General features: G+C 52.4%; 2 protein-coding genes across 9 annotated transcripts; one reads left to right on the forward strand and one right to left on the reverse strand.

Annotated features, from left to right (window-relative positions):
* Positions 1-492: 492 nt before the first annotated feature.
* On the reverse strand, positions 493-17120 carry CLN3 (CLN3 lysosomal/endosomal transmembrane protein, battenin). 8 transcript variants are annotated; one of them, XM_023193002.1, is made up of 17 exons: positions 16982-17120; positions 15469-15644; positions 15162-15283; positions 14930-15008; positions 12143-12239; positions 11395-11466; positions 10402-10481; positions 10196-10281; positions 9311-9383; positions 9080-9223; positions 6932-7044; positions 5809-5855; positions 5660-5728; positions 5510-5565; positions 5288-5381; positions 951-1091; positions 493-849 (listed from the first exon to the last, which is right to left on the reverse strand). In XM_023193002.1, exons 3-17 carry the CDS (start codon positions 15205-15207, stop codon positions 730-732), a joined length of 1317 nt encoding a protein of 438 aa, XP_023048770.1. In that variant the 5' UTR covers positions 15208-15283; positions 15469-15644; positions 16982-17120; the 3' UTR covers positions 493-729. The 8 variants fall into 8 exon arrangements, with proteins under 8 accessions (XP_023048770.1, XP_023048771.1, XP_023048772.1 ...); XM_023193003.1 differs by having other exon boundaries at positions 15469-15734; positions 16982-17119; XM_023193004.1 differs by having other exon boundaries at positions 15162-15644.
* Positions 17121-17756: 636 nt separating this feature from the next.
* On the forward strand, positions 17757-22355 carry APOBR (apolipoprotein B receptor). The gene is made up of 4 exons (XM_023193001.1): positions 17757-18231; positions 18584-21379; positions 21465-21733; positions 21820-22355. Exons 1-4 carry the CDS (start codon positions 17980-17982, stop codon positions 21887-21889), a joined length of 3387 nt encoding a protein of 1128 aa, XP_023048769.1. The 5' UTR covers positions 17757-17979; the 3' UTR covers positions 21890-22355.
* The last annotated feature ends 229 nt before the right edge of the window (positions 22356-22584 follow it).

Genomic DNA, 22584 nt, shown 5'->3' on the forward strand with positions numbered 1-22584 from the left:
TATAGATTGTACCATACAATGAATACATGAATGAATGAATACATAAGGCCTAAAAACGGCAGAGGCCAGGCACAGTGGCTCACACCTGTAATCCCAGCACTTTGGGAGGCCAAGGCGGATGGATCACCTGAAGTCATGGGTTTGAGACCAGCCTGACCAACATGGCAAAACGCCGTCTGTACTAAAAATACAAAAACTGGCCAGACGTGGTGGTGCACAGCTGTAATCCCAGCTACTTGGGAGGCTGAGGCAGGAGAATTGCTTGAACCGGGAAGTGGAGGTTGCAGTGAGCCAAGATCGCGCCATTGCACTCCAGCCTGGGTGACAGAGTGAGACTCTTGTCAAACAAAACAAAACAAAACGAAAAAACAAACAAAAAGAGAGGAATCTGCTGACATACCTTCTTGATGCTGTCTATATATAGGAAAGTGGTCATGTATTACTTTTATAATAAAAGTATTTTCTTTTTAGAGACAAAAACAGCACAAGAAGTCCATGGATAAAATCGGCATTTATTCAGAGGGCATGATGCCAGGAAGAAACTCCCTGAGCAGGAGACAAGGGCTAGCCCCACTGCAAGGGGAACAAGGTCTCAGCCCTTCCCTACTCCCAGCCCTGCTGGAAAGGCCAGGAGCACAGTTCGTGGAGGGGCTCTAGGGTGGGCCTGGGTATATGACCTGCCCCTCTGCCCACAGGTGAATGTGACCTGCGTCCCAAGGATCCCGAGTATCAGGAGAGCTGGCAGAGGAAGTCGTGCAGAGGCAAAGCCAGGAGCCCCGACAGGGAGATCCCCAGTGTGTCAGAGATGCAGGTGGCCGCCATTGCAAACTCCCGGTGCTCATCACTGGTCTGGGAGGGCAGAGAGCAGGGGTGAGGCTTCAGTCCCAGACATCCCTGCCCTGGGTGTCCCTGGACAGGCCACCCACAGCCCTTGCCCGGCCGGTGCTGACCTCCAGGGCGATGTTGTGGAAGGTGTTCACGTAGGCTGCGCCTCCCAGGAGCCCCTCATACAGAATGATCAGGAAGACGAAGTAGATGCTTGGCAGAAAGCCGAACCACACGTCCGCCAGCAGGAATGCCAGGTTGAGGCACTGTGAGCAGAGGGAGAGGCTGAGCCTGGGCCCACGGTGGGGCAGGGAGGGAGAGGGGGCCTCTCCTCCAGGGGCCCTTGGTTCTAGGAGATACTGGTGAAGGAGAGGGCTGCCAGGCCTAGATAAAATCTCAACACCAGCCCAGGGTGGTGGCTCACACCTATAATCCCAGCACTTTGGAAGGCTGAGGCAGGCAGATCACCTGAGGTCAGGATTTCGAGACCAGCCTGGCCTGGTCTCTGCTAAACATGGTAAAACCCCATCTCAACTAAAAATACAAAAATTAGCTGGGTGTAGTGGTCCTGTAGTCCCAGCTACTTGGGAGGCTGAGGCAGGAGAATTGCTTGAACCTGGGAGGCAGAGGCTGCAGTGAGCCAAGATTGCACCACTGTACTCCAGCCTGGGCAACAGAGAGAGACTCCATCTCAAAAAAAAAAAAAAAAAAATCCCAACCTCAGCCTGGTGCAGTGACTCATGCAGGTAATACCAGCACATTGGGAGACCGAGGTGGGACGATCACTTGAGGCCAGGAGTTTGACACCAGCCTGGGCAACATAACAAAACTCCGTCTCTATAAAAAATTTAAAAATTAGTTGAGCGTGGTGGCATGCACCTGTAGTCCCAGCTACTCGGGAGTCTGAGCAGGATTGCTTGAACCCAGGAGGTGGAAGCTGCAGTAAGCTATGCCTGTGTCACTGTACTCCAGCCTGGGTGACAGAGCAAGATCCTGTCTCAAAAAACAAACAAACAAACAAAACCGGAGGCTTCCTAAAGGAAGTGGGACCATCGAAACCAGGATTTCTCAATTGCAGCACTCTTGGCATTTGGTGCTGGTCGTTCTGTGTGGTGAGGGCTGTCCTGTGTACAGCAGTGCATTTAGCAGCATCCCTGACTCTGCCCACTAGATGCCCATAGCATCCCTTAGTTGTAACAACCAAAGAATGCCTGCAGACGTTGCCAAACATCCCCTGGGCAGCAAAATTGCACCTGTTGGAAAAACCACTGGTTCACTATGGTAAAATAAGGTGGGAGTAGGCGGGCATCCTATTCAGCTGGGCTTGAACTCCTGGCCTCAAGCAGTTGCTGCCCCTCTGCCTCAGCCTCCCAAAGTGCTAGGATTATAGGCAGGAGCCACTGCACTTGGCCAGGAAGCCTCCTTGATCCCCACCCCAGGGTGTAGGTCCCACCTCTGTATCCCAGTCTCTCAGGGAGGTGCCATTCTCCTAGCCCTGACCATGCTACATTGCCTCTTGTATAGTGTGTAGGCAACCTCCTGGCAGTTCATACATTTCGTATACGTAAACATCGCCTGGGGATCTAGGTACAAATGCCCCAAGCAGGGCTTACCCTAGAGGTCCTAATTCATTAAATCTCAGGTGGACTTAAAGATGAGCATTAAAAAGGACACACCCCTAAGCCAGGTGTGGTGGCTCATGCCTGTAATCCCAGCACTTTGGGAGGCCAAGGTGGGTGGATCACCTGAGGTCAGGAGTTCAAGACCAGCCTGACTAACATGGCGAAACCCCATCTCTACTAAAAAATACAAAAATTAGCCAGGTGTAGTGGCACGTGCCTGTAATCCCAGCTACTCAGTAGGCTGAGGCAGGAGAATCGCTTGAATCCCAGAGGTGGAGGTTGCAGTGAGCTGAGATCACGCCATTGCACTCCAGCCTGAGCAACAAGAGCGAAACTCTGTCTCTAAAAAACAAAACAAAACAAAAAATTATCCAGGCGTAGTGGCGTGCACCTGTAATCCCAGCTACTCAGAAGGCTGAGGCTTGAGAATTCCTTGAATGTGGGAGACAGAGGTTGCAGTGAGCCAAGATTGCACCACTGCATTCTAGCCTGGGCAATGGAGCAAGACTTTATCTCAAAAAAAAAAAAAAAAAAAAAAAAAAAATTATAGCTAAAAACATGTAGCTTAAAACCATAAGCTACATATTTCAGTGGTATCTAGAAGCACCCCAAGTTATAAATCTGGGGTTTTGTGGGTACAAACCCTGGGCTTGCAGCACTGCTCAGATAAATAAGGAAAAAGGTTGGAGGATATTTACATGCTTTTGCCATAATATTAAAGTGTAATTTTTTTTCTTTTTTTTTTGGGGGGGGGATAGGGTCTCACCCAGGCTGGGATACAGTAGCATGATTATGGCTCACTGCAGCCTGGAACTCCTGGGCTAAAGCGATCCTCCCGCCTTAGCCTCCCAAGTAGCTGGGATTACAGGTGAATGTCGCCACACCCTGTTGTTTTTTGTAGAGATGGGGTCTCATGATGTTACCCAGGCTGCTCTCTCAAACTCCTGGGCTCAAGCAATTCTCCTGTGTTTTTTTTTTTTTAAGAGATGGGGGTCTCACTATGTTGCCCAGTCTGGTCTCAAGCTCCTGGCTTCAAGTCACCCCCTACCCTAGCCTCCAAAAGCATTGGGATTACAGGTGTGAGTCACAACACCTGGCCTAAAGTGTGAGTCACAACATCTGGCCTAAAGTATTTCTATTTCTGTATTTTGCTATCACAGAATTGAATTCCTAAGGTTTTCTTTTCTTTTTTGGAGATGGAGTCTTGCTCTATGTGGCCCAGGCTGGAGTGCAGCGGTGCGATCTCAGCTCACTGCAACCTCCGTCTCCCAGGTTCAAGCAATTCTTCTGCCTCAGCCTAGCGAGTAGCCGGGATGACAGACAGGTGCCACCACGCCCGACTAATTTTTGTATTTTTAGTAGAGACGGAGTTTCACTGTGTTGGCCAGACTGGTCTTGAACTCCTGACCTCAGGTGATTCACCCACCTCCGGCTCCCAAAGTGCTGGGATTACAGGTGTGAACCACCACTGGGTTCCTAGATTTCAAGAGCAGAGGACTTTCCTGTCACAGTTGACAGTTTATTGTAACAGTTACCTCCAGGGACTGTGGATTTGTAACCTTGAAACAATGAATACTGGTTATATGAAACTCCTTTTATTAGACTGTTGTGAGGAAGGGTGTTTGTGCCCTTAAAGCTGTAAACTACTGTTTGCCAAGGGCAGTGGAATTTGCTCACCACCCTTAAGATAAATAACCCATTGACTACAAAGTCACCAATTCTATTATAATTAACTATCTAGAATAAAGGAACTGTACATTTTCTTATAGTTAGAAACATTATTTGAAAGCCTGTCTCTTTGCATGAGGTAAGTGACCTATAATCATGCCACTGTACTCCAGCCTGGGCGACAGAGGAAGGTCCTGACTTTTTCTTTCTTTTTCTTTTTTTGGGAGACAGGGTCTCGTTCTGTTGCCTAGGCTGGAGTACAGAGGCATGACCTTGGTGCACTGCAGCCTTGACCTCATAGGCTCAAGTGATCCTCCCATCTCAGCTTCCTAGTAGCTAAGACTACAGGTGTGCACCACCACACCTGGCTAATTTTTGTAGCGATGTGATTTTGCCATGTTGCCCAGGCTGGACTTGAACTACCAGGCTCAAATGATCCACCTGCCTCAGCCTCCCAAAGTGCTGGGATTACAGGCATGAGCCACCTGGCCCAGCCCAATCACCACACGGCTTAAAACACACACACACACACACGCATACATACACAATACAAAACCTTGTTCTTCCATTCTTTCTTTCATCTCTATTTCTTACAACTACTCTGAAAAATAGGTATTGGCCACACCCAATTTATACACGAGGAAATTGCGGCTCAGAGAGGTTCTGAGACCTGCCCTAAGTCACTCAGTGGCTGAGTACTGAAGCTCGGTTTTGCTTGGCTCCTGAGGCTATACATTTTACATGGAGCCCTGCTGGACTTCGGTACCCTGTGCTAAGAAATGATAGTGTACAATTTACACTTCCCTGTAATCCCAGCACTTTGGGAGGCTGAGGCCAGCACATCACCTGAGGTCAGGAGTTCAAGACCAGCAAATATGGCAAAACCCCATCTCTACTAAAAATACAAAAATTAGCCAGGTATGGAGGTAGGCGCCTGTAATCCTAGCTACTCGGGAGACTGAGGCAGGAGAATCACTTGAATCCGGGAGGCAGAGGTTGCAGTGAGCCAAGATTGCGCCACTGCACTCCAGCCTGGACAACAGAGTGAGACTCTGTCTCAAAAAAAAAAAAAAAAAAAAAAAAGTACACTTCCTGCTGATAGTGGGAAGCAGGGGAGTTTGGGGAAGCTGGAAGCCAAGGTGGGAACGGAGTGAGGGGCAGGGGTTTGGTACCTGCAGCAGGGCCAGGGCCCAGGTGAAACGGATGTGACAGCAGTGGAGAGAAGAGCGGGAGGCGAAGACGCCAGCCTGGTACAACATCTGGTACCTGAGGTTAGGGTAGGGAGTAGGAGAGGACGCTCCTCCAGGGACCATCCCACTCCCCCAGGTCCCTACTGAGCAGGGCAGCCCCATCACCACGGCACCCTCCCAGCCCCCTGCCCTCGCTCCTCTTACCAGCGGTATTGCTGAGCGTGACTCAGGGAAGTGTTCCGGAAAAAGAGGAGTTCAAACTGCAGCAAAGACCAGACAGGGGAGATGGATGGGGCCGTTGGGGTCCCAGCCCCAGTCACCACCTCCACATCCCTCCCAGCACCCCTCACTCACAAGTCCCTGGTTGATGAAATATTCGGCAAAGTAAACCACGACCAAGGGGACAATGTACCACAGCAGACCCTGGAAAAGGCAGAAGATATAAGTGGGGGGCCCGGAGGTGAGCAACTCCCACGGGGACACACCCCAGCCATCATCCGAACCTTGAACACTGTCCACCTTTCCCGAAGGGAGAGGCTGGAGCTGGAGCCTGCAGGGGAACAGAGAGAGAAGGGCAGATGAAGTTTTCACACTGAAGACTCGGCAAAGAGGCGCCGGTGTGACAGAATTAACCAGACCACGCAACAGTGGGAAGTGACTTACATGCCACTGGATTGGACACTTAAAAATTGTTAAAATGGCTGGGCGCAGTGGCTCACGCTTGTAATCCCAGCAATTTGGGAGGCTGAGGCAGGCGGATCACCTGAGGTCAGGAGTTCAAGATCACCCTGGCCAACATGGAGAAACCACACCTCTACTAAAAATACAAAAATTAGCCGTGTGTGGTGGCGGGTGCCTGTAATCCCAGCTACTCAGGTGGCTGAGGCGGGAGAATCACTTGAACCCGGGAGGCAGAGGTTGCAGTGAGCTGAGATTGCGCCATCGCACTCCAGCCTGGGCAACAAGAGTGAACTCCGTCTCAGAAAAATAAAGTAAGATAAAAAAAAAAAAAAAATGGTAAACTTCGAGTAATATACATACTTTTTACCATGATGGAAAAAAAAAAGCTAACCAGGTGAGACCTCTTCATGTCTCTTTTTAAATTGTTTTTATTTTTTGAGACAGAGTCTCACTCAGTTGCCCAGGCAGGAGTGCAGTGGTGCGATCTCGGCTCACTGCAACCTCCGCCTCCTGGGTTCAAGCTTATCCCTTTGAACACTTCCAAAAGATCACTTGAGCTAGAACATCCCAGCTTATCCCCACCGCAGGGCCTCAGCACTTGTGACTGGAATGCCTGGCACATGGTAAGTACTCAATTAATACCTCTCCCTCCCTCCCTTTCTTTTCTCTTTCTTTTCTTTTTTATGACAGGGTCTTGCTCTGTTGCCCAGGATGGACTCAAACTCCTGAGCTCAAGAGATCCTCCTGCCTCAGCCTCCCAAAGTGCTGGGACATTACAGGCGTGAGCCTCTGTGCTGGGCCTCAACAAGTATTTCTCAAATAGACAAAGGCTTTTCCCATAACCAGTACACTCACTCTCTTTCCCCTCATAACTGTGTCCATTGCAGAGAGGAAAAGGCCAAACCCAGAGAGAAAGTGACCTCTCTAAGGGTCTGTGTCTCCTACCTGGCTTCAACTCCGGGGCCTCGGTTCTTATGAGGGGCTGCCGGGCTGAGCTCTCTGCCTCTTCTTCCCCTCCAGGGTCCTGGGCCTCAGGAGATGTGAGCAACAAGAAATAGCTAGGAGTAGGATGAAGGCAGGGTCAGAGAACCCTACTGGCTGGGAAGGTCCCCAGGGACTGTTTAGGCCACTCTTTTCCCAGGGAACACCTCTACCTTTGAACACTTCCAAAGATGGGTAGCTCACCGCCTCTAAGGCGCCTACACTGTGCTGGAGAGCTCCAATTGTAGACAAAGGCTTCCTTCTTTGGAGCTGAATTTATCTCCTTGTTGTTACTATTCACGGGCCTTTGTTTTGTTGTGATTTTTTTTCAGAGACAGGGTCTTTCTCCATCACCCAGGCTGGAATGCAGTGGTGTAATCATAGCTCACTGCAGCCTCGACCTCCCAGGCTCAAGCAATCCTCCTGCCTCAGCCTCCCAAGTAGCTGGGACTACAGGCATGTGCCACCAAGCCCACCTCATATTTTCCATTTTTTGTATAAATGGAATCTTGCTATGCTGCCCAGGCTGGTCTCAAATTTCTCACCTCTAGTGGTCCTCCAGGTTCGGTCTACTAAAGCACTGGGATTACAGCCATAAGCCACTATGCTCAGCAGGTCCTCGTTTGGACTGCTGGCTCACACCAAGCGAGTCAGTTCTGTTTTCTGGCCATTATTATTCTAATGGTTGCTCTAGTTCCCATTAATTATACGTTCACTCTGTGCTAGGCCAGAACTTCCTCGATTTTAGTCACTTAGGTTCTGGCTTCATGTTATTTGCCATATCCACTTTATATATATATATATATATATATATATATATATATAAATATAAATATAAATATTTACTTAATATTTTCCTTTAAATGGACTACCTGGACTTGTCCTAAGCACTAATCTTGTGAAGGGTCAGGTGTGATTGGCTAGTTCAAAGTGTTTCCTTTTTTTTTTGTTTTTTTTGAGAGGAGTCTCGCTCTGTTGCCCAGCCTGGAGTGCAGTGGCATGATCTCGGCTCACTGCAACCTCTGCCTCCTGGCGATTCTTCTGCCTCAGCCTCCCGAGTAGCTGGGACTACAAGCAAGCGCCACTAAGCCTGGCTAGTTTTTGTATTTTTAGTAGACATGGGTTTCACCCCGCCACCATGCCTGGCCAAAGTGCTTCCTAATATGTATGAAAATACAAGAACTATATCAGGCCAGGCATAGTGGCTCACGCTTGTATTCCCAGCATTATGGGAGGCCAAGGCAGGCGGATCACTTGAGGTCAGGAGTTCAAGACCAGTCTGGCCAACACAGTGAAACCCGTGTCTACTAAAAATATAAAAAATTAGCCAGGCCTGGTGGCATGGGCCTGTAGTCCCAGCTACTTGGGAGGTTGAGGCAGGAGAATCACTAGAGCCCGGGAGACTGAAGTTGCAGTGAGCTGAGATCACACCAGCCACTGCACTCCAGCCTGAGTGACAGAGAGACTTCATCTCAAAAAAAAAAAGAACTAATCAAAGTCCACCCTCATCCTACTAATCACCTTGGGAACCACACTGTGCTGAATGCATTACCCTCGTCACCTCCCAGGAAAGCAAGAACGACTGCCATTTGAGATATGGGGAGACTGAGGGTTCAGAGAGGTGGAGTAACTTGTTCAACGCCACACAGCTAAAAAGTAGCAGCTCCAGGACTCACACCTGGGGCTATCAGAGTCCAGATTCCACCTCCCTTCAGAGCAAGGTAGGGACTTGAAGGTTGCAATCATAATCAAGTTTTCTTTCTTTTTTTTTTTTTCCTGAGACAGAGTCTTACTCTGTCGCCCGGGCTAGAGTGCAATGGTGAGATCTCAGCTCACTGCCACCACTGCCTCCAGGGTTCAAGCAATCCTCCTGCCTCAGCCTCCTGAGTAGTTGGGACTCCAGGCACCCGCCAACACACGTGGCTAATTTTTGTATTTTTAGTAGAGATGGGGTTTCACCATGTTGGCCAGGCTGGTTTCCTGACCTTAGGCGATCTGCCCTCCTCGGCCTCCTTTCAAAGTGCTGGGATTACAGGCGTGAGCCACCACGCCTGGCCATGGCCAAGTTTTCTCTCCTTGGATCCCTCTCCCTCCCAGTTCAGGGCAACTCACCTGGCCAGCAGCAGGGCAGGGATACCCAGCATGGACAGCAGGGTCTGCTGGGGGGAGAGGCCAGCCTGGGTGAGGCCCAGGTAGGACAGGGCCCCCAGCAGCCCAGCTCCCCCAGTCCCTGAGGACCACCAGGAGATCACAGCCCTGGGAAGGAGAACACAGGAGCATTCAGGAGGACCAAGGCCGACCATGTGACTGCCTCTCCCCACATTCCCTGCTCCACCTGCTTACCTGGGGTAGAAAGCAGTGAGGGAGAGGAAGGTGACCTCCCCGAGGCCTGATGAGATGCTAGCCAAGACCACACCTGGGGGGAGGACAAGCAACAGGGTGGTAACACCTCGCCTTGCCACATCGCCCAGGCCCCTAAGGTGTCTGGCCATGGCCTCCTCCATATCACCTCATAGAGGCTCCAACAGATCTTGTGTACAGGCCAGGTTCCAGGTCTGAAGCAGAGTCCCCCTCCCCTGTGTGTCACTTCATGGAAAGTGGCACCTCCATCCACCCAGTTATCAGACCAGGAGCAGACATGCACCCTTGATGTCTCTGCCCCTCCATGAGTCTTTTTCTTTTTATTTTCTTTTCTTTTTGGAGATGGAGTCTCGCCCTGTCACCCAGGCTGGAGTACAGTGGCGTGATCTCGGCTCACTGCAACCTCTGCCTCCCAGGTTCAGGAGATTCTCCAGCCTCAGCCTCCCGAGTAGCTGGGATTACAGGCTCGTGCCACCACACCCAGCTAATTTTTGTATTTTTGGTACAGACAGGGTTTCTCCATGTTGGCCAGGCTGGTTTCGAACTCCTGACCTCAGGTGATCTGCCTGCCTCGGCTTTCCAAAATGCTGGGATTATAGGCATGAGTCAACGTGCCCGGCCCATCACAGAGTCTTGACTTTGTTCACCTCAATCTCCGTCTAATTCATCCATTTTTTTCCCATCTCCTCCACTGCCTACCCCTTCAAACTGTCCCAGTATCCCATCTCCTACTGCTGATAGCCCTAGCAGGCTTCTAAGAGTGACAGAATGAATCCCTTTCCTCTGGGAGGCTGGGGAGACTCTTCCCACAAATGCTCTAATGCGGTTCCCCAGGGACCCCCATCTGACACAGAATCGCACACTCACCACACAGGCTGGTTCCCACAGAATGAGAAAAGGCAACCAGGACGAAGCTTCCAGCAGCACAAATCCCACTGACAAGAACCCGGGGGCTGAGGGGGCCAGAACGGAAGAGAGAGGAAAGGTTAGTCTCTACTCTCAGCATCTCAGCCCTCCCGGCCTCCCCATTCTCAGCTCCTGCCTGCCCTGCCTCCTGCTACTCCCACCCAGACCTGTAGGGCAGCAGGTGAAGGCCAAGAGGAGCCAACAATTTGATGACGAGCGTGGGGAGGATGTCTGCCAGGAGCACGGCCTGGGACAGGAGAAAGGAGTGAGACCCCAGAGGTTCCAGGGGACGACCCTCCCAACCACGTGGCCAAGGAGAGGTAGGAGCCAGCCTGCTACAAACACAGGCTCTGGGGTCAGGCACACCTGGGTTCAAGTCTCAGCTCTGCCACTCCTTAGCTGTGTGTCAAGACTTTATATTCTATCAGCTTCAGTTTCCTCATCTGGAAAATGGGGATATCATAGCGCCTAGCTCACTGGACTGCTGTGTGGATTAAATGAGCTAATATATGCTACATACAGAAAGGGCTCAGAAACTTTATACATATATATACAAACCTTTATATATATATATATATAAAATATATATATATATATAAAAAAAATATATATATATATATATATATTTTTTGAGACGGAGTCTCACTCTGCCACCCAGGCTGGAGTGTAGTGACTCGATCTCGGCTCATTACAACCTCCACCTCCTGGGTTCAAGTGACTCTTCTGCCTCAGCCTCCCAAGTAGCTGGGATTACAGGCATGCACCACCACACCTGGCTAATTTTTGTATTTTTAGTACAGATAGGGTTTCACCATGTTGGCCAGGCTGGTCTTGAACTCCTGGCCTCAAGTGATCTGCCCTCCTCAGCCTCAGAAATTATATTAAGGTCTCGATTATTACATATACCCTTTTTTTTCTCTTTTTCCTTAAGATGGGGTCTCACTATACTGCCCAGGCTGGTCTCAAACTCCTAGGCTCAGGTGATCCTCCCACCTTGGTCTCCCAAAGTGCTGGGATTACAGGTGTGAGCCAATGCGCACAGCCCAGGTCTCAACTGTTTTAATCATGACAGGCCCAGCTGGGTAGTGAAGGGCTGGGAGTGGGGTCTACAGACCCAGGGGCCCTGGGTCAGGAGAGGACCAGGTGAGATTAGTACGCACAGCCGTAGAGACAGAGTTGCAGTCAAATCGTGATGAGCTGTTGTGGGGGATGGGCGCTGGGCCTGGGTCCACCTGATGGAAGAAAACAATGTCTTTCACCCTGGAAGCAGAGGGATAGACACACAGAGCCAGCTCCCATCCCAGCTCTGCCTTCAATTGAAGGATGGCTTTGGGTCAGCAGTGACTGACCTCTCAGGACCTCAGTGTCTCTGCATGCACAATGAAGAGGGGGTTTCCATATGAGTCTCACCCTACTAGACCACAGGCCACAGATGCCCCTGTAAATGGACTTTATTTAGATAACACATTCAAAAGCTTTCTTTTTTTTTGAGATGGAGTCTCACTCTGTTGCCCAAGTTAGAGTGCAGTGGTGTGATCTTGGCTCATTGCAACCTCTGCCTCCTGGCTTCAAGCAATTCTTCTGCCTCAGCCTCTTGAGTAGCTCAGACTATAGGTGTGTGCCACCACACCCAGCTAGTTTTTGTATTTTTAGTAGAGTTGGAGTTTCACCATGTTGGCCAGGTTGGTCTTGAACTTCCGACTTCAAGTGATCTGCCTGCCTCAGCCTCCCAAACTGCTGGGATTATGGGTGTGAGCCACTGTGCCCAGCCAGAGACTGGAAACTTTACCCCTCCTTGTGCCATCCCTTGGCCACCCCATTCCATGAGTTTTTCAAGGGGGCCTCTGTCCCACGCCCTCATCTTCCCACAGGGACTAACCATGGTGGTGGTGGTAGAGAGTCACTTACATGGCTCTGGTTTCCCGATGTCCTCTCGTGGCTAAGGATGTCATGGGCGGCACTCAGCATCACCACATAAGAGAAGTTGTTGCAAAGGCCCAGCAGCCTGGAAGGAGGACAGGTCTCAGCTCCCTCCTGATCCTGCAGCCATTTGTAGCCTTTGTGCCAAACCTCCCCTTACCTGTGCCCTTCAATCAGCTCCCTCTTTTTTTTTTTCCCTCTATCACCAGATTCCATCTTCATTCAGTGTTGGGGTCAGAAATACAGGCTTCGGTGCTTGGGCAAGATAGTGAGACCCCCGTCTCTACAAAAAATTAAAAAATTAGCCAGGTGTGGTGGCTCGAACTGTAGTCCCAGCTACTTGGGCGGCTGAGGTGGGAGGATTGCTTGAGTCCAGGAGTTAGAGGCTGCAGTGAACTGTGATCATGCCACTGCACTCCAGCCTGGGTGACAGAGCAAGACCCTGTTACAAAAATAAAAAATAAAAAGGAAGAGGCCGGTGCGGTGGGGCTATCTTGGCCAGCACTTTGAGGGGCCAAGGTAGGCGGATCACCTGAGGTTGGGAGTTCGAGACCAGCCTGAACAACATGGAGAAATCCCATCTCTACTAAAAAATACGAAATTAGCCGGGAGAAGTGGCACATGCCTGTAATCCTAGCTACTCGGGAGGCTGCGGCAGGAGAACCACTTGAACCCGAAAGGCAGAGTTTGCAGTGAGCCGAGATTGCGCCATTGCACTCCAGTCTGGGTTACAAGAGCGAGACTCCATCTCAAAAAAAAAAAAAAAAAAGAAAAAGAAAAAGAAAAAAAAAAGGAAGAAATAGGGGCTTTGGGATCACAGAGTTGGATTCACTTCCAGCCTCCCAGGCCTCTCCCAGAAGGCCACTCTCTCCTCTGAGCTCCCACTGTGACTCAGTTCCTGGGGTACTTCTCATCCTCTGATGCACTGCAGTACAGTAAAAAAAAAAAAAAAAAAAAAAAAAAATCCTGGGGAAGCCGGGCGCGGTGGCTCACACCTGTAATCCCAGCACTTTGGGAGGCTGAGGTGAGTAGATTACTTGAGGCCAGGAGTTCGAGACCATCCTGGCCAACATGACAAAATCGCGTCTCTACTGGAAATACAAAAATCAGTTGGGCGTGGTGGCTCACGCCTGTAATCCCATCTACTTCGGAGGGTGAGGCACAAGAATTGCCTGAATTGGGAGGCGGAGGTTGCAGTAAGTAAGCCAAGATCCTGCTTTTTTGAGACAGAGTCTCAAAAAAAAAAAAAAAAAAAAAAAAAATCCTGGGGCTCGAAACCGAAAGGACTGTGTTCAAGCCCCAAGTCTGCTGTTTAGTAGTCTCAGTCTACTCATGTGCAAAATAGGGATACAAATTCATCTCCTGACTATCCCCCCAACAGAATGCTCTACGGATCAAAACAAGATAAGATCAAAGGCCTTTAGAATTCAGGAAGGGTTTTGTTTGTTTACCCTCATCTCCCAGATTTGCACTCAGTGATGGGAGGGAATCCGGGTCTGGTGCCAGAGATTTCATTAGGGGCCTTTTCACAAGATTTTGAAGTAGAACTACAATACTACTCTTCCCATTTGACTGTAGAGGAACCAGGGTCAGAGAGGTTAAGTGACTCTTCCAAACAGTACATGGGAAGCCACTTCCAACCCAATCCGGAAGTGGGTGGAGGATCCAAGTCCTCAATGTTTAGGTTAATGCTAGAAGTATTTCCGGAGGCTTGGTATTTGAATGATTTTAGAAGGTTTTTTTAAAAAAAACCTTTTTAAAAGGTCCTCCATTTTAAAAAGTTTTAGTGCGGGGCACGGTGGCTCACGCCTGTAATCCCAGCACTGTGGGAGGTGGAGGCAAGGGGATCACCTAAGGTCAGGAGTTCCACACCAGCCTGACCAGCATGGTGAAATCCTATCTCTACTAAAAATACAAAAAATTAGCTGTGTCTGGTGACGCGTGCCTGTAATCCCAGCTATTCAGGGGGCTGAGACAGGAGAATCGCTTGAACCTGGGAGGCGGAGGTTTTGGTGAGCCGAGATCGTGCCCCTGCTCTCTAGCCTCGGTGACAGAGTGAGACTATGTCTCAAAAATAAAATCAAATTAAAAAAAGGTTCAGGTCCAGCATGGTGGCTCATGCTTGCAATCTCAGCACTTTGGAAGGTTGAGGTAGGAGGATCACTTGAGGCCACGAGTTTGAGACCAGCCCAGGTCCCATAGTGAGACCCCATCTCTATAAAAAAATTAAAAAATCAGCCAGGTGCGGTGGTGCATTCCTGTAGTCACAGCTACCTGGAGGCTGAGGTGGGAGGATCACTTGAGCCCAGGAGTTCCAGGCTACAGTGAGCTGTGATTGCATCACTGCATTCCAACCTGGGCAACAGAGCAAGACCCTGTCTCAGAAAGAAAAAGATAAAATAAATTAAAAAAATAAAAGTTTTAGTAGTGATGCATTTATTTAAACGTTCATTAGGAAAATGCTGGTTTTCCATGTGGAGTCGTGATTTAAAGTTTTCTTTTAAAAAATATGTGCATTAAAAAACTTTAAGGCTGAATTGGTTGGAGGAAAAATGTAAATAATCCTACAGATGCTATGAGGATTTGGCGAAATCCGGAAGGTGATAAGGCGTGAAGTTTGGAAATTTTACATGCTGCCCCCGGGCAAACCAGTGGATTCAGTAAGTATTTGTGGGTTCAGCTCCTTTGCGCAGCTTAACTCTTTCTTCCTCCTTTCCTCCTGTCACTTCCTTCTTCCCACGCCACTGTCACTTGCTGAACTCTCAGGCCACTCACCAGAAGCCCACCGCGTTCTTCCAATGCGCGCCCTGATGGTCCAACAGAGGGAGCCGTGGCTCCGGGACGGTCTCCTCACCTGGGAGAGCGAGAAGAGGGCATGACCCCTACCCACTCTCAGGCGCACGACGGCCTCAAGCGTGTCCTCCCGGGGCGGAGTCAGCTCTCACTCCCCTCAGGTGGGCTGCGAGCCAGAGGTGGTCGCTCCAAGAGGGTGGGCCGGATTACTCACCCTCGGAATCAGAAAGGCGCCGCCGCGAGCCCGCACAGCCTCCCATCGCATCAAGTTCAGGTCCCCCAAGGGTCCAGGGTCATAGAGTGTCCAAAGGGGGCTCCCACGGGAGGGATGAGGGTCTGCGACAGGCGACAACGATCAACGCCCGATTGCCGGTCCCAGCTCCGGCTTGTCTGGGGCACTCGCGCCCCGCAATCCATCAAGGAAGCTGGGGGCTCCATCTCGAGCGCCCTACGACCCACCACGCCCCACCCATCGTACTCTGCCCCCGCCCCGTCTACAGCAGGGACCCTGCGGCCTGTACCTTTAAGAGCAGCAGAACGTTCTGCACTCTGCAGAGGCCGGCTGTCGGATCACGTGACAGCACCCGCGTGTTCCCCCATCACGTGCTCAGAGGTTTTCCCTACTTCCGGGTCCTCTCTATCTTCGCTTTGGGCCTTCTCGGCTTCGGAGCGTGAGAAAGGGAGGGGCCGGAGAACCCTGGAACCGCAGGTTTTAAACTGGAGCGGGTGGGAGCAGCAAGCGGAGCCATGACCTTAGATCAGTGGCGCTCAGGACCGAGACGGTATCCTGCCAGGACCAGTTATGGCTGTGGGAGGCTTCAGTTCCTTTCCTTCAGCACTCACTTGCCAGAAACAAATATGGACCTGCTTACTCCTCCCTTTTTGTTTTTGTTTTTTTGAGGCAGGAGTGTTTCTGGTTTCGAACAAAGACGACCAGCTTCAGGTCATTCTTATCCCCATCTGTTAACTTTACAAATTGTTTTAGAGACCTAAATAAACATAACACCCATCTAAGGGGATTTCATTAATTATCTATTGGCAGTATCCAAGATGTTAAGAGATCCCTATTTCCAAATTATCCTAGAACCAAAAAATGTCATAGCAGTTCAACCCCTGGTGTTACAGATGAGAAAACCAAGGTACAAATATATATATATAACCATATATATGTATAATATATATACATATAAAACAAAAATTAGCCGGGCATGGTGGCGCATGCCTGTAGTCACAGGTACTTTGGAGGCTGAGGTGGGAGGATCACTTGTGCCTAGGAGGTGAAGCTACAGTGAGCTATGATCATGCCACCTGCACTCCAGCCTGGGCGACAGAGTGAGATCCTCTCTCAAAAAAAGAAGAAAAAGTAAAAAAGAAAAGAAGATATATATGTGTGTGTGTGTGTGTGTGTGTGTGAAAAATTGGAAAATTGTTGACGATCATACAATGTTATACCTAAAGGTGACCTTAGAGACCTGTATGGTGATAAGAAATAGAGCACCAGAGGGCCACTGGGTTGGCTCCAGGCTGCTGCAGGATTCCTGCCTCCATCAAAGGTGGTGCTTAGACCAGATTTCTTTTTTTTTTTTTTTTTGACAGAGTTTTGCTCTCTTGCCCAGGCTGGAGTGCAGCGGCAGGATCTTGGTTTGCTGCAACATTGACCTCCCAGGCTCAGGCGATACTCCCACCTCAGCCTCCTGAGTAGCTGGGACAGCAGGTGCACACCACCATGCCCGGCTGATTTTTGTATTTTTTGTAGAGACAGGATTTTGCCACGTTGCCCAGGCTGGCCTCCAACTCCTGAGCTCAAGCAATCCACCTGCCTTGGCTTCCCAAAGTGCTGGGACTACAGGCGCGAGCCACCGCACCTGGCCAGACTAAATGTTTTTAAGGCCTAAGATTCCGATGCTGTGATTTCATCCAATTGCCCTAATTGGAATAGGAAAGTGGGGCTGGGGAGGGGAGAAGGAGGGTATGGGGAAGAGAAGTAGAGCAAGGTCACTTTATGTAGTTCCAAATAAGGAATCATACTCTTACCTTCCTCTAGGTGGAAAGCGGCATCCTGCATTCTCTTCTTGTCCTTGGCCTCATCTCTGCTATGGGCTGTGCCACCTCTATCTGCTCTTTCTCACCACCAGGCCTTCAGAATGCTGTTTGAAATGTGCCCTCTGGTCTGGGCGTGGTGGCTCACATCCGTCATCCCAGCACTTTGGGAGGCCAAGGTGAGCAGATCACCTGAGGTCAGGAGTTCAAGACCAGCCTGGCCAAATGGCAAAACCCTGTCTGTACTAAAGATACAAAAATTAGCCGGGCATGGTGGCACGCACTTGTAATCCCAGCTACTCGGGAGGCTGAGGCAGGAGAATCACTTGAACCAGGGAGGCGGAGGTTGCAGTGAGCCAAGATCTCGACACTATATTCCAGCCTGGGCGACAGAGTGAGACTGTCTCAAAAAACAAAAAAAAAAAGAAGAAAAGAAAAGAAATGTGCCCCCTCTAGTGTGCCTCCCAGGTCACTCAACTGATGGAAAATGGAATCCTACTACCGTGCAGGGCTCTAGAAATTCAGCAGCGTTTCATACATGGCATCTGCCATCAAGAAAGTCACAGGAAGGTGGGAGGAAGACACAGATAGCCACAATATAAAGTTTAGCCAAGTTCTCTTTTGCAAGGCTAATCATAGATGAGGGGATGCACCCTAGAGCCACCAATCCAGCCCCTTCCGCCTCTGGCGGAAGCATTAATGACACTGAAATGTGTCAGAGCTCCCACCAGCCCCCTCTTCACTGCTACTCTTTCTTCCCAGGCAAAACAGGAACCACAAACCCCAGCTTCCTCTTGCAGAGTGGCTGTGGCTTGTAGGGGAGACGGAAATGGCTGAGGTGCGCATACAAGACCTGAGTCACTTGAGCTGCTATTGCCACATGTCCCCTCCCTCTCCCCCTCCCCAGTTCTAAGGTCTCCTGCTCCCACTTTGACTTTTCTGGCCTCTCCCTTACCCTTTATTTCCAAATGTGCACCTGAGTCCCCTGTGTGATGTACACCCATTTCCCGGGCTGCAATGGGGGCTGCTATGGGCATCAGGAGCCATGGGCAGGGCCTGGGGTGGGGACACATCAGGGAGACACAGGGGAAGAGGAAGTGCCTTCGGTCCTCGGGAAGATTGGCTTGTCTTGGTGGGTGGGGACGGTCATTATCAGCTTTCTGGACACACAGACACAGACAGACAGGATGGACTTCCTCCGGCTACACCTCCCTGGGCTGCACCAGGCCTTGAGGGGGGCACTGGTGAGAGGGGCAGACAGCTGCCAGAGACTTGCACCCCATTCCCTGGGGCCTCACCTCCGGGCACCTCCCCTGGGGCCTCACCTTTCCCCTCCTCCTTCTGATCTCCTCAGACTAGAGATTGCTTTCTCAGGATCAGGCAGACTCCTGGCCTAATCTTTCTGAATTTTAGGCCCCACCTCCACCCATGCGTCCTCATACCCCTAATCGATGCCCTTTCTGGCTCTTTCTGCAAATCCTCTTCTCCTCTCAGATCTCAGTACCCTGTTCCTTAACCTGGGCTCCTCCAGCCAGGACCCCCAGGGAAAGGACTGGGATTCCCCTTAATGCCTCTCCCCTCCCTCTTTTTTCCTAGGATTCCCTCGGCACCTTTGTCTCCTACCTCTTGGGAGATGCAGTCCCCACTGTAGAGCGGGAGGCACAGGAGGCTGAAGAACTGGGGGCGGTGGCCGTGGGAAGGACAGGGAAGATTGTAGAGGAGGAAGCCCAGGAGACCCCGGAGGGCCTTAGAGGCAGCCAAAACGAGGGGGCTGGAGGGCTGAGAGGGCCTGGAGAGGACGGAAGACCTGAAGCGGGGAGCTCAGCTGTGGAACAGACCTGGGGCTGGGGAGATGGCAGCTCCCATGGGTCCCAAGCAGAGAGGCAGGACAGTGGGGCTGGTGAGACAGCCAAGGCTGCCAGGTGCCAGGAGCCAAGTGCCCCCTTGGAGGCCAGAAAGAAATCCAAGGCAGGGTCTGGGGCTTGCCAAGAGAGGAGTGGCCAAGCCCAGGAGAGGCAGGAGCCCGACGAGCAGGAAGTGAACAGAGAGGAGAGGCTGAGAATCTGGGAACAGGAGGAGGAGGAGGAAGAGGTCAGGGCAAGAGAGCCAGGGATGGCCAGAGGGGTGGAGTCAGAGGGGACCTGGCACGGGGAGCCAGAGGGGAAGGCTGGTGCTGGCGGGCCAAAGGCGGCAGGGGACAACCGGGAGACGGAGCAGGGTGTCAGGAAGGCAGATGCAGGGGAAACTGAGGAGCCTGGGGCCGAAGGGGCTGGGAAAGGAGAAGAGGTGGTGGTGGTAGAGAAGGCCTGTGAAAGCACTAGGGCATGGGGGACGCGGGGCCCAGGGGCAGTGCCTGAGGACTGGGGAATCTTAGGCAGAGAGGAGGCCAGAACAACCCCAGGCAGGGAAGAGGCCAGGACAATTTTAGATGGGGAGGAAGCCAGGACAATCTCAGGTGAGGAGGAGGCCGAGACAGCCTCAGGCAGGGAGGGGGCTGGGACAGCCCCGGCCAGGGAGGAGGAGGCTGGGACAGCCTCAGGAGGGGATGAGGCCTGGACAACCTCAGGCAAAGAGGAGGCTGACCTCCCGGGAGTCAGACAGACAGAATATGGAGCAGTCTCAGGAGAAAGGCTCCTAGAGGCTACTGGAAAAGTCTGGGTCCTAGAGGAGGAGGGGGATGAGGAGAGAGAGGCTGAGATGAGCCCTTTCCCCAAACAGGTCCAGGTCCTGGGCACTGAGAGAACAGAAGAGGCTGCTGAGAGCCAGACAGCAGGGAGGGAGGCTGTGGGAGGCCAGGAGGCAGGGGAGAGCTTTGAGGGTCAGGTGGACCTGCGTGGGAAGGAGGCTGAGATGAGGTGGGACTTGGAGATCAGGGCTGACCGGGCCAGGCTGGAGGAGCTGGTACAGGCAGAGGAGGCCCAGGAGGAGAGAGGGAGCGGCAGGGATCCAGCGGCTGAGCTGCCCTCAGATGGAGAGGCTGAAGGCGCTGCCGACTTGGAGGTGACTTCAGAGGCCAGGCCTGAGGAGGAGCTCCCAGGGGAGGAGAGCGAGGTGGCCCAGACTAGCTGCGGCCCACTGGGGGTGGAAGGGGGTGGCCTCACACACAGGGTCACCAAAGGCCAGGGACCTGAGCTGATGGGAGGCGCCCAGACCCCAAGTAAGCAACCCGAGGAAAGGGAGGCAGGTGAGGTGGAGCTCCAGGGAGTTCTGGCCTGGAGCAAAGAGGAGCAGGAGAGGAGCCTGGAGGCAGGTCCCAGGCACACAGAGTCTGTAAAGCCGGAGGCCTCCGAGGCCTTCCCAGGAGCCTGGGAAAACCGCACGAGAAGGGACATGGAGAGAGGAAATACCCAGGAGGATGCGGCCGATGGCGAGCAGTGGGAGGTGGAGGCTGTGGGAGGCCAGACCCCGGTGGCTGAGGCTGAAGGAGACCGAGAGTCTGAACTATCAGAAGTCCCAGAAGCAGGCGGGGAGGGACTGCTGACAACCCAGGACACGGGATGTGGAATTGAGGAGGGAGAGGCGTCTGTCTCAGAGAACCAGGATCTGGATGGAAGCACGGGAGCAGACGCAGGGCCTGGCCTGTCACTGGGAGAGGCCTATGCCAGGGAAACCAAGGATGGGGAGGCGGAGGCTGACAGAACACCCAGGAGAGGCTGGAGGCTGCAGGCGGTGGCTGTGGGCCTCCAGGACCCTGAGGATGCACAGACTGGCACTGTAGCTGCTGAGGTTATGGGGGGTGAGGTGGACCCAGATGTCAGCGCTGCTGGTGCTGGTGAAGCTTTGGAAGGGGCGCTTGGGCAAGGCTGGGACTTGAAAGAAAGGGAAGAGACAGCAGCAGGAGAGCATGCAGGTGGGCAGGAATTTGGCCTGGAGGGCTCAGCAGAGGAAGAGGTGGCTGGCAGAGGTGGCCAAGCAGAGGCTTTTGAGGCCAGGGAGGGAGGACCTGGGGGAGGGCGGGTAGAGGCAGAGGAATCTGTAGGTGCAGAGGACAGCTGTGGGCTGGATCGCGTGGGCTCCCAGACAGCGAGGGCAGACGGGATGGGAGCCATGGTGAAGGCTGCAGGGCTTCTAGAAGAGTGGATGCTGTTGGAAGAAAAGGCTGTCGGATGGCAGGAGAGAGAACAGAGGGAAGACAGTGAGGGGCGGCGTGGGGACCACCACCCTGAGGGAGAGGCACCAAGGCTCCTTGATGCAGAGGGTCTCATGGTGACCGGGGGCTGGAGGGCAGAGGCCAAGGAGACTGAGCCAGAAAGCCTGGAAGACGTCAGGGGCCAGGAGGAGTGGCCAACACACCAGACCCCTACAGAAGCTGCGCCAGGGTCAGTCGGGGAAGCCGAGACAGCTGAGGCCACAAGCAGTGCCAGAGGAGGTGCTGCCAGCAGCTGGAGTGAGGTGAGGGCTCTTAGTGGGGTCTGGGGGGGGAATGAGTGGAATCCCAAAGCCGGTCCCATGGTCCTCTGTGCTCCCTTTCCTGCAGGCCCCGCTCCCTGGGTCCCTCCTAGATGTCTCTGCCCCAAGGAGCCGCGTGCATCTCTCGAGAAGCTCCTCACAACGTCGCTCCCGGCCCTCTTTTCGTCGGACTCCAGTCCTGGAGCAGCAGGAGGAGTCTCCAGCCCCCAATCCTCCTGAGGAGGAACTGTCGGCCCCTGAGCAGAGACCCCTCCAGCCGGAGGACCCCCCAGAGCCAAGCCCTCTGAGGCATGATGGGACCCCAGTGCCAGCCAGGAGAAAGCCCCTGGGACATGGGTAGGCACAGGGCAACTCGGTTGGGGTGGGGAAGAGACCGTGGGCACCTGGGAACCCGTTCTCATGGGCCTGACTTCCGCCTTCAGGTTTGACCTCATGCACCCTGGCATGATGCAGGAGCTGCAAGCCCGTCTGGGCCGGCCTAAGCCCCAGTGACTGAAACCCGGCGCTCTGGGAGCCAGGCCCTGAGTGGGGGCCAGAAGGCTTGCTCCGACGCTGCTGAGCCCTGCTCCCTCTGCCACTGTGGACACATCCTCTCCACCCTCTGGGCCCCAGCGTCTTGATGTATCATTCATGGAGCAGGCAAAACCAGACGTCTGGGAAGACCTTGACTTAAGGAGTCTGATTCTCCAACACAGGCTGGTGTACTACCTACTCCACTGAGACCACTTCTCAGGGTGCCTGCCCTGGTTCCTCTCCAGCCTGAGTCAGCTATCTGGACTGCACGGAGGCTGGGCACGGGGGCTCATGCCTGTCACCCCAGAGCTTTGGGAGGCCAAGGTGGGAGGAGCGCTTGAGACCAGGAGTTCGAGACCAGCCTGGGCAACATAGCAAGACCCCCATCTTTTAAAAGCAAAATAAAAAAATAAAGACTGCAAGGAAGACTGAGAGGGAACAACGACCATTTTCCTTACAGGCCCCCCTCTCTGACTTCCGCTTCCCAGCCCAACTCCCTGCACCAAGACCCTCAGAACTGAGCAGGGGTAACACAAACCTCTGGAGTCGCATCCAGGTCAAAGGAAGGTGGTTAGGAGGGCTTAAGGAGCACTGCTCAGAATCAAAGACAAGCTGTCTTGAGCTTCCAAAACAGTAGCTCGGCCTCAGGATGCCACTGGTTACTATGGCAACTG

Source organism: Piliocolobus tephrosceles, chromosome 17, assembly GCF_002776525.5.
Source record: "Piliocolobus tephrosceles isolate RC106 chromosome 17, ASM277652v3, whole genome shotgun sequence".
NCBI lineage: Eukaryota > Metazoa > Chordata > Mammalia > Primates > Cercopithecidae > Piliocolobus > Piliocolobus tephrosceles.